At 41.9% G+C, this 13,652-nt stretch overlaps 1 protein-coding gene across 2 annotated transcripts in view; it reads right to left on the minus strand.

The window, feature by feature from the left end:
• RSPRY1 (ring finger and SPRY domain containing 1) overlaps window positions 1-9,685 on the minus strand; it is a 171,679-nt gene extending 161,994 nt beyond the window's left edge. The window contains exons 1-2 of one of the 2 annotated variants that reach the window (XM_085637997.1): window positions 9,159-9,685; window positions 1,226-1,714 (exon numbers count right to left, since the gene is read on the minus strand). In XM_085637997.1, coding sequence (XP_085494123.1) covers window positions 1,226-1,575 — 350 coding nt within the window. In that variant the 5' untranslated portion in view covers window positions 1,576-1,714; window positions 9,159-9,685. Of the gene's footprint in view, window positions 1-1,225; window positions 1,715-8,882; window positions 9,047-9,158 lie in introns of those variants that run through there. The other variant, XM_085637998.1, reaches the window with a different exon arrangement.
• Between the last annotated feature and the right edge of the window lie 3,967 nt (window positions 9,686-13,652).

Here is a 13,652-nt window from a genome sequence, read left to right on the forward strand (position 1 = left end):
TGGATTAAGACTCGGCACATTGCACTTTTTAGTGGCCTATCCTAAACAGGTTGGCTGATGAGAGACTAAGCCCCTGTCCATGCAATAATTCGGCGAAGCAGAGCACACTGCAATTCATGATGTTTTGTTCATTATATGCATTCCCTAGAGCACATTTTATAAAGCCCTTACTGAAAGCGATTCGACCTTGTTCTGGCTTTGAACATTTGAGATGATTATCTACGGATGCAATCTGTAGTGCAGTGCTTAGTTTTATCAGAATAGCACTCTCAATATGAAAACTCTATGAACTGTGAAATGAAACCAAAATTTTATATTTATTTTGGGTGTTTTTAAGAATCAACTAAATGCATTAATTGTGCTGATGAAGGTTGGGATAATTTTAAATTGATTGAGTTTTGCTGGGATATTAATAATTACGGAAGTGAATACGTTTATTCTTCATAAATGTTTTTAATTGTACTTTTTATATATTTTGTACATATGCAAACTTTTATGATTCATAAGAATCGAATAAAGTTATTTGAACTGAACTGATATGATTAGAAGTCATTTAGCAACAGAATCATGAAACATTTTAATATAGGACAGGAGATAGGATAAATTTCTTGTGAGGAGGCCAGGCCAGACAGAGGCCATGTGGAGACTTGCTACAAAGATTCCAGAAAAGGAAAATGTATCTAATCATCCATTACGTCTGACAAAGGCTCTTTCAAGTGTTGTACTGCATTTGGGGCTTTCGTCTTCCCTTTCATGACTTCACTATAAAGACAATTTGAAGGTGAGATGTAGCTATCCCTGCAGTTTTTTCAAGAAATAGCTGTGGGTGGATCAATTCCTTTTGAGGAGGCCCACATCAATATCCCACAAAACTAGCACACATTCGCTCACTGCCAGTACGGCAGAATAGTTAAATAAGCCACTTTTGATTATTGCTTTGCGAGTACAAACCGGGCTCATTCAGTTCAACAACTCTCACTATAAATGTCAAATTAGATCCACAATCATAGAAATTTAAACGAAAACCACGCCTGTCACACATGTCCTATGATGCAGAACGGAGTGGCAGTACGAAAGAATTACATATGGAACCTTGAAATAAGATATGCAAATAATTAAGAAAGAAAAAACTCTTTCCATTTCGTGGTTCCACAACGTAAGGGCATTCCAAAAGACAGGACTTTCTTTCAACTCGAAAACATTTAAGTAGAAACAAAATACATACTTGTCTACCAGAGTCCTAATAACTGCCAAGGTATCCAGAACTAGCCCATCAACGTTTTGTTTCTTTCTTCTTGGTTCATGGGGTCCTCTACCTCTCCTCGGAGGCCTCACGGGGTCCCGTGGGCGAATCCTGGATTCAGAAGTTGGTGCTACACTGTTTTCTGCTTGTGGGTTTTGAGGTTCAATGTTATCTTCAACACCACTGTCATCTCGACATACGCAGGAGTTTCCCATTTTTGAGGCCCTCAAAGTGGCAGTTATACACAGAGTATGTCGGTCTACAGTCTGCAGCAAACCTTGCACAAGGTTCCTGCTTAAGTGCAACACATCCAAGCTACTAGGTACAATCATCGAGAAAGATGTAACGGTGATATTTTTAGGATCCGGAAGGGAGGTTTTTGAACTTCACTTCTTTGAAGGAAATCAATACCACAGGAACACCCCATGTTTAACATTATATGGAACATGCACTGTCCATCCAATGGTTAACCTGAAACAGAAAAGAAATGATCAGTTACTCGAGTGAAAATTATAGTTCCAGCTAAATATTGCTTCTGCCAAACGGTATAATACATATTTTGATGTTTTGGGGCACTGACGCCGCCTTAGCATACCTGTGGGTAAAGCATTGGACTTGTATGCAAGCAGCAATTGGTACTAGAAATGACAAGCCGCTACCACAAATCCTTGCCTCACCATTTCCTAACTTCTGCAAAATAGTGCTGCAATACATGCAATATAGCCTGCGGTGCATACATGCTGCAGGGCCCATTGATACATGCATGGGGTAGTGATTTGGTTTATGCAATTCGAGGCAAGAGAGCATTACACTGCCACATGTATTCATAATATTCTTCCCTTTTCCCTCGCCCTGGATCTCTGGTGTTATTTCCCTCTAATGATTGAGGAATAACTTCACATTTTTTTTCTATGAGGATAGTGTTGGGAGACACTTTTTTAAATGATTCTTACACCCACACTGGTGACAAAGGCAATAACAGGACTTCTCTACCTCTGGTGCATTTTCAGAAAGATGGTGACCAAGAGCTCATTCTGAGGCGTTAGGATTAACTGGGGAAATATCAATAGTCTACTCCCTTACATTTCGGCACCCATGGACTGAGTGGTCTAACACACTAATATGAGAGGAGACTGGGTTCACATATCTAGACGTATGTAATTAAGGACTGGTTACTTGTTCCACAAACAAAATCTAGACTGGGAGTGGACAGGATACCGTTGCGATGTGGCACAGCCTCCCTCTCTCCTTATCGGGCACAGCCGCAGTATATAAAATTATCTACATGCCTAAATTCTTATATAGCTAACAAAGCTCACCATATGAAATTCCTCATAATTTTTTTATTTTATTTTTTATTTCGGGCACTGCAGGCTGAGACGAAGAACATGTTTTAGAAAGGCAGCAACCCGGCATAGCACTTTCCACCCTTACCAAATGGCCAATGGACGGTGGTGGTGCACTTCTACACTTGTGTTTATACTACTGGTCAGCCCAACTATTAGCAATAAACAACTGGTCCTTTGCAGACCAGAGGGATCCCAAGGGCTATATGAGATTATATAGACCAGATAGAGTCTTGCACCTTCCAGAGCCCTCGGTTGTGGTAGTCCAGATATGGAAACTGGTGTTGAGAAAGATAGGCTGGGCAGACCACAAGATCCTGGAGAGACCATTATGGTACTCACATAAACTGGCAAAACTACGTGGGGTAGCTGGACACTAACAATGGGACATACTGGGCATTTTCAAACTCGAGGACCGGAGAAGCAAAAAAGGGGTGCCTGGCATTTGAAGATCAGCAAAAGCAATACAACCTATCTGGGGTTAGTTGCTATGATATATGCAGGTTAAGACAATACTTCACTGCCTCCTGGGCCACACTCGGGACCTAGCAGAAAACAACCCAATGGAATTCAGGATACTGGGGACTCCCTTACATAGACACGCCATTTCTCAAATATATGCTGCACTCCTGGGACACTGTCAACCCTCCCTGTAGATCTCAAGAGAAAAGTGTGGGGTGGGGGTGGGGGGGGGGGGGGGCTAAGAGACCTCGGCAAAATAGAGAATGACGGAGTGGGGTGCCGCATGTCGATACATGGTGAAAGTGGCCATCCAAGCTAGATTTCGCTTTAATACAACCAAAACTTCTACACCGAGCCAACTACGTCACACAAAATAGGCTGCATGCAATGGGAGTGGCTACCACCAGCCAGCGTCGAAGGAGGGGCAGCAGGCAGGGTACCCTAAGACATAAAAAATGGGATTAACAAAATAACACTAATATTGGTCAGGGATACAAAAAAAAAAAAAAAAAGAGAGAAGGGCTCTAGGTGGTAGGTGAAACCCTGGAGCTCACTCCCTGGTTAAAAGCCCTGGGGCTGTAGGGGGGGGTGAAGCTTGAGAGACGGCAATACAGTCTTAGCCGTGGTAAGGAGGGACATCGCATGAGCAAATGGGGGAGCGAGGTCCCTCCAACAGTTTGAGAATGGACTTCTAATATGGAGTGGTGAAGACAAGCAGCTGAACCAATTTACCAAAAGCATGGTTAAATATGGGGCCCAAGGCAGAAGGATGCAGAGAAGCGACGGGAAACAAACGAGAACCTGAGATTGGTTTAATGGGCGAAGCCCAAGCCCCGAAGCTGGACATGAGATGCTCACGAGAACGGAGGATTAGAAAACCTGGACGCAGTGATTGGAAGGAGAAATCTTAAGAATGTGCTGGGACTCTGTCTTTTGTCCACAAATGTGGGTATGTACTTCTGTAACAATGCTCCCGGGAGCACAAGGGGCCAGACCGGGGGGGGGGGGGGGGGGGGGGGGGGGTTTATTCACGTTTGTTATTGTGTTGCAAAAATGACTAATACAAAGATGTTTAAAAAGATATAAAGAAAAGTCAGATGGCAGCCAAAAAGGCACCAAAGGGAGTGGGAGTGTAGTGGAGGGTCGTACTTACTGTATCTGTTGGTAATTGTGCATACATTGGGATCAGCAAGCCCAGTGGGGAAACCATTCTTCATGAAAACAGGTGGTGGACACTTCAGATACATTTGCTCATCCAGTGGTGATGAGAGAATAGGGCCAGGTCACACCATGCTACATCAAAACGCAGCAATGGAACAGTGAAGATTAATTTGAAAGTGTGTAGGTTGAAGCATTGAGCTAGACAACAAGAGATCCATGATGTCAAAAACGCATTGCCCATTGATGGCTAACCCGGGCCAAATGCACGAAGCCTCTATTCCCTCTTAAGCAAGCTCGTCTAACCTCTGGAGATTCAGGAGCAAGGTGCACTTAACCCAGGAGAAATCACACCTATTGGAAAATGTTTTGGGCATTGGAATTATGAATGGATAGTTGGCAATAAATTGATTCTATAAGACCGAGGTGGCTTTAGGGAAGGTCACTCAACAAAAGACCACTATTTGTCCTGTGAGCAATTGTATGTAAGTAAATATAATAGGTGGGGAATCTAAACTGTTGTTATATTGACTTTGTGCAGAATTCAATCTGGCAGTGAGGGCATGTAGAAAAGATTAGGGCTGAGCAGATTAAAATGCCTTTTGTTGCCTCCTTATAGGCCTACATTAGCCTACCTGGGCACAGGTAGTGGTCGCTCGTAACTGCAGTCTTTCGAGGGGGATCCCTGTATTAAAGCCTGGTGGCATCTTAGTATCAACCCAGTTTGTAGTTTACTTGGCCATTCTTTCTCAAAGGCTTTTAGAGATGAAGCGCCTCTCCCCGAGAATGGACGGGGCGCACATTTGATTATAACCTATAGGACTTCAAGGAGAAGAGACAACTCTTTACTCCAACGGTCAAGAAAATGAGTTGAATATTTGGACTAAATCAAGAACCATGCCTTTTGGGGAGGTGGTGGTGAATACATTTCTCATGGTACGTGGGTGGCAACCCTGTAGAAGAAATGTTTTATAAATATCTATGTCTTTGTTTCTGTATTTCCCTCACGCTACGAATAGAGGATTGCAAAAAGTGTATTTTAGAATTTAAGATTTCAGAGGCCTCTCAATGCAACCAATCAAATCTGATTTTAGGAGGAAAATTCCACCCACATTACATAACCTTACCCATAAAGTGTCTTGGGATGCCCTGGAGAATGGCATGTGGAAAATTATATTAAATCTTCCTCAAAATACAATGAGCCAGATAGTTTGACTTGAACTGAGCCTCATCACTTGATAGGATTCGGAGAGTATACACTCACCATGGTATATTCACTCGCTATTGTGAAAGGAGCACAATAAAAATCCGATTTGTGCTGAAATTAGCTCCTACTCAGCGAAAATAGTTGGACCATCCTAGTAGTAAAGCAGATGCAAGCATCAAACACACCCAATGCTCGATTAGTGGGGATTCAGCCGCCTGACTCATTCTTATCAAACCAAGCTTTGAAAAAAACATTAGCAAGTAAAATTTCTATAACTGGAGATGAAGGTTATCCTAAAAATAAGTGGTCTATTTCTCTTATTTTAAAATCGGATGGAATATGTTTTTCCCTAGATTTTATGCGTTGCAGATGAAGAAAAAAAAAAAAAAGGAGTAGCAATACTTTTATTTATAATAGGAATAATCACCTACTCTTTGTCACAAATGGAACATTTATAATACAGGAAAATGATGGAAACAGTTTGTTTTTTAGATTTTAAATGTCCATGGACAGACATTTTGCTGGACTTTTTTCTTTTGACAATTCTAAAAACCTATTTGTAAAATATTGTGCATTATCCAACTCTATCAGTCAGTCTTTTGCTGGATATTCGATACAAATGGCTGGGGTCTTTTTCCAATTAATTTTGTAGCAGAAAACAATGCATGTTAACTTAATTTTCTTTAAGTGTTCAGTTTAATGTAATTTAATTTCATATACTAATTAATAGACAATGACCCTCCCTGACTGAGTAACTAACATTTCTCAAGCCTTACGCAGTGACTCACTAACGAAAACAAGCAATGCTATCTGCCAACAGTGCACAATCAAATAAAAAAAACAGGAATGAGCCAGCGAACCAATCACGTAGCTAACAATACCATATTGCATAACAAGGTCCATGTAGAGTATCCTTCAATGTAACCCAGCCTCTATGAGAAACAAAGCTTCTCAGCATATCTAAAACGATTAATAAACAGATGTGAGGGAGTTCTGGTTTAACTTAAACCTCATGTAATTGGAGTAAATCAATTCTACATCCAGTACAGCAATGTGGAATATCACTGCTAACGGTGAATACTCATGTAATTGGAACCTCAAGCAAGTAAAATATTCTTACAGAGATCATGTCGACACATTTTTCTAAAAGGCGATACGCTTGCTCAGGCGCTTCTAGACGTTCTTAACCAGTATCAATCATAAAACGAGACCATGTATATTCAGAGGTAGGTTCGTTTTCAGAGAGGTTTTTCCTAACAAAATACAGATGTGCTTTCTTTTCCTGCATACATTAGGTGGAAGTCAAAGATACAGTGAAGGAGTTACATGTTACCCAATTGTAGACACTACACTGGAACTCTAGACGCGACGAGGTTTAGCCTTTCACGCGGGAGCTGAGGTCTCCCGTTCGCATGGACTGGCACGTCCGTTTTATTTGTGTTTTCAGACTACTTCTGAAACACCTAGGAAGGACGACTCTTTCCTTCCTACCTGTCCTCATTATCTGATGAACCCGTGTCCGCACCGGGTTGGAATTATCATCGGTACTGCGACTCATGGACCACAAATTTCATTATTACAACCCTGAAGAGTCACAATTGTACCGCGTTGTGACGAAACACGTGTCGGCTGGCTTTTCAATTCTGTATTTGATTTGGTTTGATATATAAATACCTTCAGAAAGATTCTCCTGTCAACCTTCATATTTCTTTTTGCACAAATAACACTTGATTAACGGTTTCTACACTGGAACCATCCAACTAAAAACGTGTGCACAGGACTTTGTTCTAATTTCTACAGTGTGGGTCCTGACCTTCACACTCGCAGGGGTTGTTTTGGGTTTGTTTTCCCCTGACCTGGCAGCACCGTACTCATTTGTCACATCTGTAATATCAATTGCGTACCTGCTTGAGCACCATTTCTTCCTGTCTTCAATCTAAACCCTCCACCGAACTAGTAGACACTGGAGATACACGGTTATGTGCAAGTGAGAAAAGTTGAATACCATAATAGGAGAGCTTAACCACACTAAATGAACAAAGAAATTAAAGCGATTCTGGAATAAAAAATGAAAAACATCTGACGTTGTAAAAGTATGCAGACTCCGTTGGAAAAAAATAAGCATTTCTTTAAACTTTAAATTTACAATATCAGTGGGTTCTAGTTCGCTAGAACCACAAAGTTAACTTATAAAGTTAATTTTTTTTGGACATCAAATATCTGGTTTTATGGATCGTAGTCAGTCAAATTATAATAATGAAAATACAAATGCAGGGATAGCATCACATTATCAGCGGCCTCCTGCATCTTTGCAACAAAAATAGCCTTGCTTGGCACAGACGGACAGAATTATTTATTCGCCATAGATGAGTGTTGCCATTTTTCAGAGATCAATACAGAGTTCCTCTTAACGGTTACAAACAGACATTTAGGAATTCAAAGGTCAGTTTTGCTTCCACCTTCCTAGTGAGCTGCAACTTTTATCAGTTGGCCATGAGATGCGGACATAGATGACAGTGTTTAATTATGTTGGGTTTAAAGAACACTTTGGAATGGTTTAAGACATAATCAAATAATTCAACGATCCGACGTGCTATAGGCAATTATTCAGAAGAGATTTCTGATATTGTCAAGGACCCCGCCTTGATGGAGTCCAATGCTATGACCCTGTGCTTATGGATCTCTTTGTATTAACAAGCAATGCTTGTGTAGACGAACAGTTCTAATTTTGGCAATGAAACGGGTAGTTTCCCCAGTCATATTAAGAGTAAAAACGTGTATAATAGACACTTTAGATAAAGGGGATGTCGTCTACCTCCCACAATTGAGACAGCATGGGTTTTTGTTTGAACAGTTTTTTTCTACTCTATGGCTCCAAATTATATCAGGATTGAATGACGCTTAACGTTTGACACATGCTAAGAATTTTCTGTTGGACCAAATATGTCGGATCAGTAACAATCCCCCGTCTTGAGGAACAGCAAACTAGTATTCTTAAATAGAAAATGACAGGCAAATCCTATCGAAACAAGACAGTTTGGCGATCTCTTAATTACATTAATAATATTTTGCAGCAGCTGACCGCGAGCGAACAAGAAAAGGTCAATCATGCGTACTTATGCCATTTCTTGAAAATCCTTTCAGAAAAATAGAATGGCAGTTCAGTCCTGCCAACTTCGTCTCTGCTGGGAGGCAAGCTGAAGAGCATTTACTTTAAAATGCGTTACTTATGATACAACGTGAAATTGGGCTACAAACTAGAGGGGCGTATTCCTATCTACACTACAGAACGTACCAGGGTAGTTCCAGAAGTGTAAAACAGAGGTGAGCAGACCATACATAGTTCATCGTGTAAACTAAGGAATGCTGGACGGATATAATCTGGGTGTACCAGTGACTCAGTTCTTCTCTGAACACTGTCGCTGAGTGGCAGAGCCAGGAAAAATGCTGTAATATCGGTACTTACACAAATCCAGCTAATTAAGTGTTCTAATTTCAGAGATGAAAGCACATAATCGCACTAGCCGTACTGACACAAAATCCACGAACTAAACAATCTTCTTTCAACAAAGGCTTTGTGGAAAATAAGATCCCTCCTCCGCAATCTATCAGAGCTTACGCCATTGGCCCAAACCACAACCAACAACCTACTGAGACACCCAACAGGCGGCCAAAATATTAGCAAATGCTAAACACTACAAAACCTGTGAACGATAACAAAATACAGTCCCACTAGGCTTACCTGGATCGGAAGTAAAGTGACCACCTGACCACTACTTGCATTGACCGCCCATGAATTCAGCTTAATATGCGCTGTACTTTATTGTTATTTCAACGGATGACATTTGTCTGTATTTCAGTACTTCCGGGTCGTATAAAGGCAAATCCTAAGGCTGGACACAGTCCGGAGTCGCATGAGAGTGTGCAATGTGTAAGGCGACCCCAGATTGGAGCATTGCTGTTAACTCAGCCAATCCTAGTGTGAGGAAAAGAACTCCGAAGTGCTCACTGGTTGTGGATGCGCACGTGCCTCTGCGGTGCGTAAACAGCATCTCCGTAGTCCATCGATTCATCAGCAGTTGATAATTGCTACGCAGCTCGGAGCAGGCACGACCAGTGGTAAAACGAAACTTGACAAAGCACATGCTGCCCTCCACGCTCCGGACCCACTCAGGAGGTCTTGGCCCAGGGGCCTGCCGCCCGTGCACAGTGCTGGAGCCCCCAAACCCTTTCACCGCCGGCCTATTGTTACGTCACTGGGCTGGACTTGTCTGTCGGATGACCCCGGGTTTCTCAGTCACGGAACGAACTGTAAACTACAGCCGGACAAACAAAATGAACTATGGTCGTGCTCTGCTACTACGTTCCTGGCAGGGAGGGGCGAGGGAAGGGTGGTGTGCCGTGGCTTGGCAACCAGAGCTTACCAGAGGGTGATCTGAGTGCCTGATGGTCAGCCCCCGGAGACGGGGTGCTCCCTGCTGCCTGGCACTGCTCGTGTTTATGGAGCTGAAACTGGGCCTGTGGGTAGCGTGGGAGGCGCGCCTTATCTTGGATAGCTGTTTTCTGGAGCTATGTGGCATTTTTGACATTTAATAGAGATGCCATTCTTTGTGTGTTACCTGTTTACAGGGCACAAGTCCTAACAAGCATTGGCATAGCCAATAGGTCTCGCCTTTGGGCCCTTATAAGTGTTCGGCCATGCAACAGTTGCATAACTAAATACTTATAAGGTCCCAAAAGCGAGACCTATTGGCTATGCCAATGCTTGTTTCTGTTTATTACTGCTCTGTAGTAATGGCGGCAACCGTGCTTTAGCTTAAACATCAAAAGTAAAGAATTGTCTGTTTCTTTACTTCTGAAGCAATCTCAGCACCCGACTTTAGCCTAAGATGTTTAAGCTAAAGCACGGGTGCCGCCATTACTACATAGAAGTAATAAACAGAAAAAAAAAGCAAGCGCCCACTTCGAGAAATAACTTCCGTGGCGGGGGAAAAATGCTACAGCCGGCCACAGCTTGCAGTGCATGTGCGCGGGCACGAGCAGCAGTAATCACGCCTTATAGCGCCTCTGCTCAAGCGCGCACACATGCACTGCAAGCTGTGGCCGGCGGTAGCCTTTTTTGAAGCCCTTACATTGTCTTGCCAGACCAGCGCAAGCGCTGGGTCAGGTGAGACCTAAAAAAAAAAAGGGAGGTTACTAACCAAGTTAGGCAGTATGCAAGTGGCATCATGGCGCGTGACGTCACAGCGTATGCCATCACGTTGTGTGACAACGCACGTGGAATCACCAGAAATGGCATCACAACCCATGACCTCACAGGAAGGGACATCACAAGAAGTGACAGCAGACCTTAAGGACTCACACATAGCTTTAGCAGGTCTATCAAGAGGACATTTGGGTGCATTTCAATATTTAACAAAATAGATTTTGCATCAGAGCTGTGCCATAAAAGTACCACAAACGTAACGAAAAATCTTGACCTCAAATTTATACTTTTATTGTTTTAAACTCTGCCTCAAAGAAATTAGTAACAAATAGAATCATGGCAGTTAATCTATTCAGCTTAATTGTTTGCAAAGTCCCCATTTTAAAATATCTTATGGGGTCAAGGCACCTGCAGAATAGATCTTGGTGTGTGCCCAGTAAATCTCTGGGATAATAATGTTAAGATAACGCTGGAGGTTAATGCACTTGCTAGAGATGGATCTGTGTCTAGTCCCAGTTTTGAATCTAGGTTGCATAGATGGTTAATATGTTTCTTGCAAAGCACATTGTGTGACATGCAGATGACAGAATTTTATTTTATGTAGATGGATAAGTAGGTTACTGCTTTTATCACAGATCCTTTTTGTTATTGCAGTTCATAAATTGTAATTCTTCTAATATAGCCCAGTGAGCTGTGAAGGACATGTGACTCCTACACCTTGTAACCTTCACTGTCTTCTGTAAAACATCCTGTACATTGATTTACACACAAATGGTTTATTATCAATGTATGAAGTGTATATGTGATGTAGAGTGCTCCTGCATCCTGGATTGCAATGAGTAGCGCTATGAAAGAAATAAAACAAACTAGTGGTATTTAAATTGTTATTTGTGTAAATACTGGGACAGACCAACACATCTGACATTCTTACAGTACATACATATGTCTTATATACAGGGACTGAACAAAGTCTAAAGCATGCCTCTCTTAAAGAACCTGTACAGTAAAAACAAGCTGTGAGCTTTTGTTTCCCCTCCATTACATTTACAGCCAGGTGTGAGGTTCCAGATAGCCCCCAGCCAGGATACTCAATCAAAAGGAGGCCTGATGGCCCCTTAACTTGGGCCTCTGTTTTGGGCTCAGCTGGAATTTAAAATAACAAAGCCGCCTGCACGGTCCTCGGAATTAAAGCAGACAACGAGAAGGCTCTGCTTAATGTGTCCTGGTGTCTGAAAATTACACCAGTAGGAGTTCAGCGTATTGTCTGCCCACATGTACCCTCGACTTGTGCCCTGCCGGTTTAGGCTTGGGGGGTTACATAACCTCCAGGTCGATACAAGACAGTTCCTAGTCCTGGACATTTATCTGCAAACCTAATGCATTCTGGATCTTTTAGTTTTGTTTTGTGCCCTTTGAACAAATTTGACTAACACACCTGAAAATGATTTGTAGGTGAAATAACAAAATATGAAATGCACACCTATTGTGTGCGCACTGTTGGCATACATACGGTTGACGCTGAACACGTATCTCAAGATGTGGTCGAGCCTGGAACTAGCAGGTCACACAGACCGAGGGCAGCCGAGCACAGGTTCTACAGGCCCCTCCACCCAAACAGACCAGGGGGCATATCATTGCTACTAAATAAGTACGTGTTCAGCGTCAACCGTATGTATTACAACAGTGCACACACAATAGGTGTGCATTTCATATTTTGTTATTTCACCTTAATTTAGGTTCTACACGGAGTGGTACACATGGGGCTGTCCCCCATGCTGTCCTGAAGAAGAGGTTGGGGACACCTCGAAACATGTCGACAAAATACTAGGGATTATAACCACATAAGTTATTTTTCCTTTTATTAACCCCTTTTTATCCTTACCAGCTAGGAGCAGGAATAAAAGAATCAGCTCAGTAGTTAGGTATTTTTAACTAGCACAAACACCACTCCCCCTACACTGCACTACACATATATTCTCATAACAAGTGCTCCTAAGCAACTTCGCAAGTCGCAGCACACCCCAAGCAGTAGATGCTATGGATGGCCCCAATGATGAAGCATGTCACCTAGGGGCAACCCTGGGTGAGTGAGGGGACTCAAGAAAATAAAGTTTCTCTTTTCTATCGACAGTTGAGGTTCACCCAAATTTTGTGAACCCACAATTTCTCCCTGGCTAGGTTCTTATTGGATTTTTTTTTGCTGTACTCTAAACGCACAGGAGAGAGAACCTAGCCCAATCCTCCTCCTCCCTCTGTTTTTTGATAAATGTCTTTATGATGGCACATGATTGAGGGCTCTAAAGCCGAGGCACAAGGCAGTGCTAGTTTCTCATGGTGCTTGTCAGTTTGATATAAAGGTGAGTAGACTACATGCACATCCAATAGTTGAACTCTTTGCAGAGCGCACTGTGCAATGGTCGCTTATGTGTTAGTTGTAATTGTGTGATATGCAGATGTAGGATTTCATAAAGATGTTGGCAGATAAACAGACTACAGAAGTGGTGTGAACGGGTGTCTGAGACCTCTGAAAGTAGTTCCCCCCTGCTGCAGAGCTTGATAATGTTTAATTCCCATTCTCATATTTTCAGAATTCAGTTTATTTAATCATGTTTGACCTTATGCCAATAAGGCAAAACAAACAAAAAGCATACATGAAAACCATAAAAACGAATAAAGCAAAGTGTGGTCACAATAAGCATTGTGCAAATTAAACCACGTTTCTTTGTAGCTTCAAATGTTTCTCACTTTGGATCGTTGAGAATTCACTGCCTTTAGTAAAGTATTGAGTTTACCAACTAAATTCATTGGTAGTATATTTTCCAGTAGGTAGTATATTTTCCAGTACTAGAAAAGAACTCAATACCTCAATCATTAAAGGATCATCTGAACATTACAATAAGAAATACTATTCTACGAGTATTACAATTAAAAATAAAATAATTACCTACATCCTAGAATACCTCAGTATAAAGGAGAAAACAGTAAAAAAAAATAATAATCCATAGTCGTCAAAGTGCAGACATAAGTTTG

The sequence above is a fragment of the Triturus cristatus genome, chromosome 12, assembly GCF_964204655.1.
Source record: "Triturus cristatus chromosome 12, aTriCri1.1, whole genome shotgun sequence".
NCBI classification, from domain to species: Eukaryota; Metazoa; Chordata; class Amphibia; order Caudata; family Salamandridae; genus Triturus; species Triturus cristatus.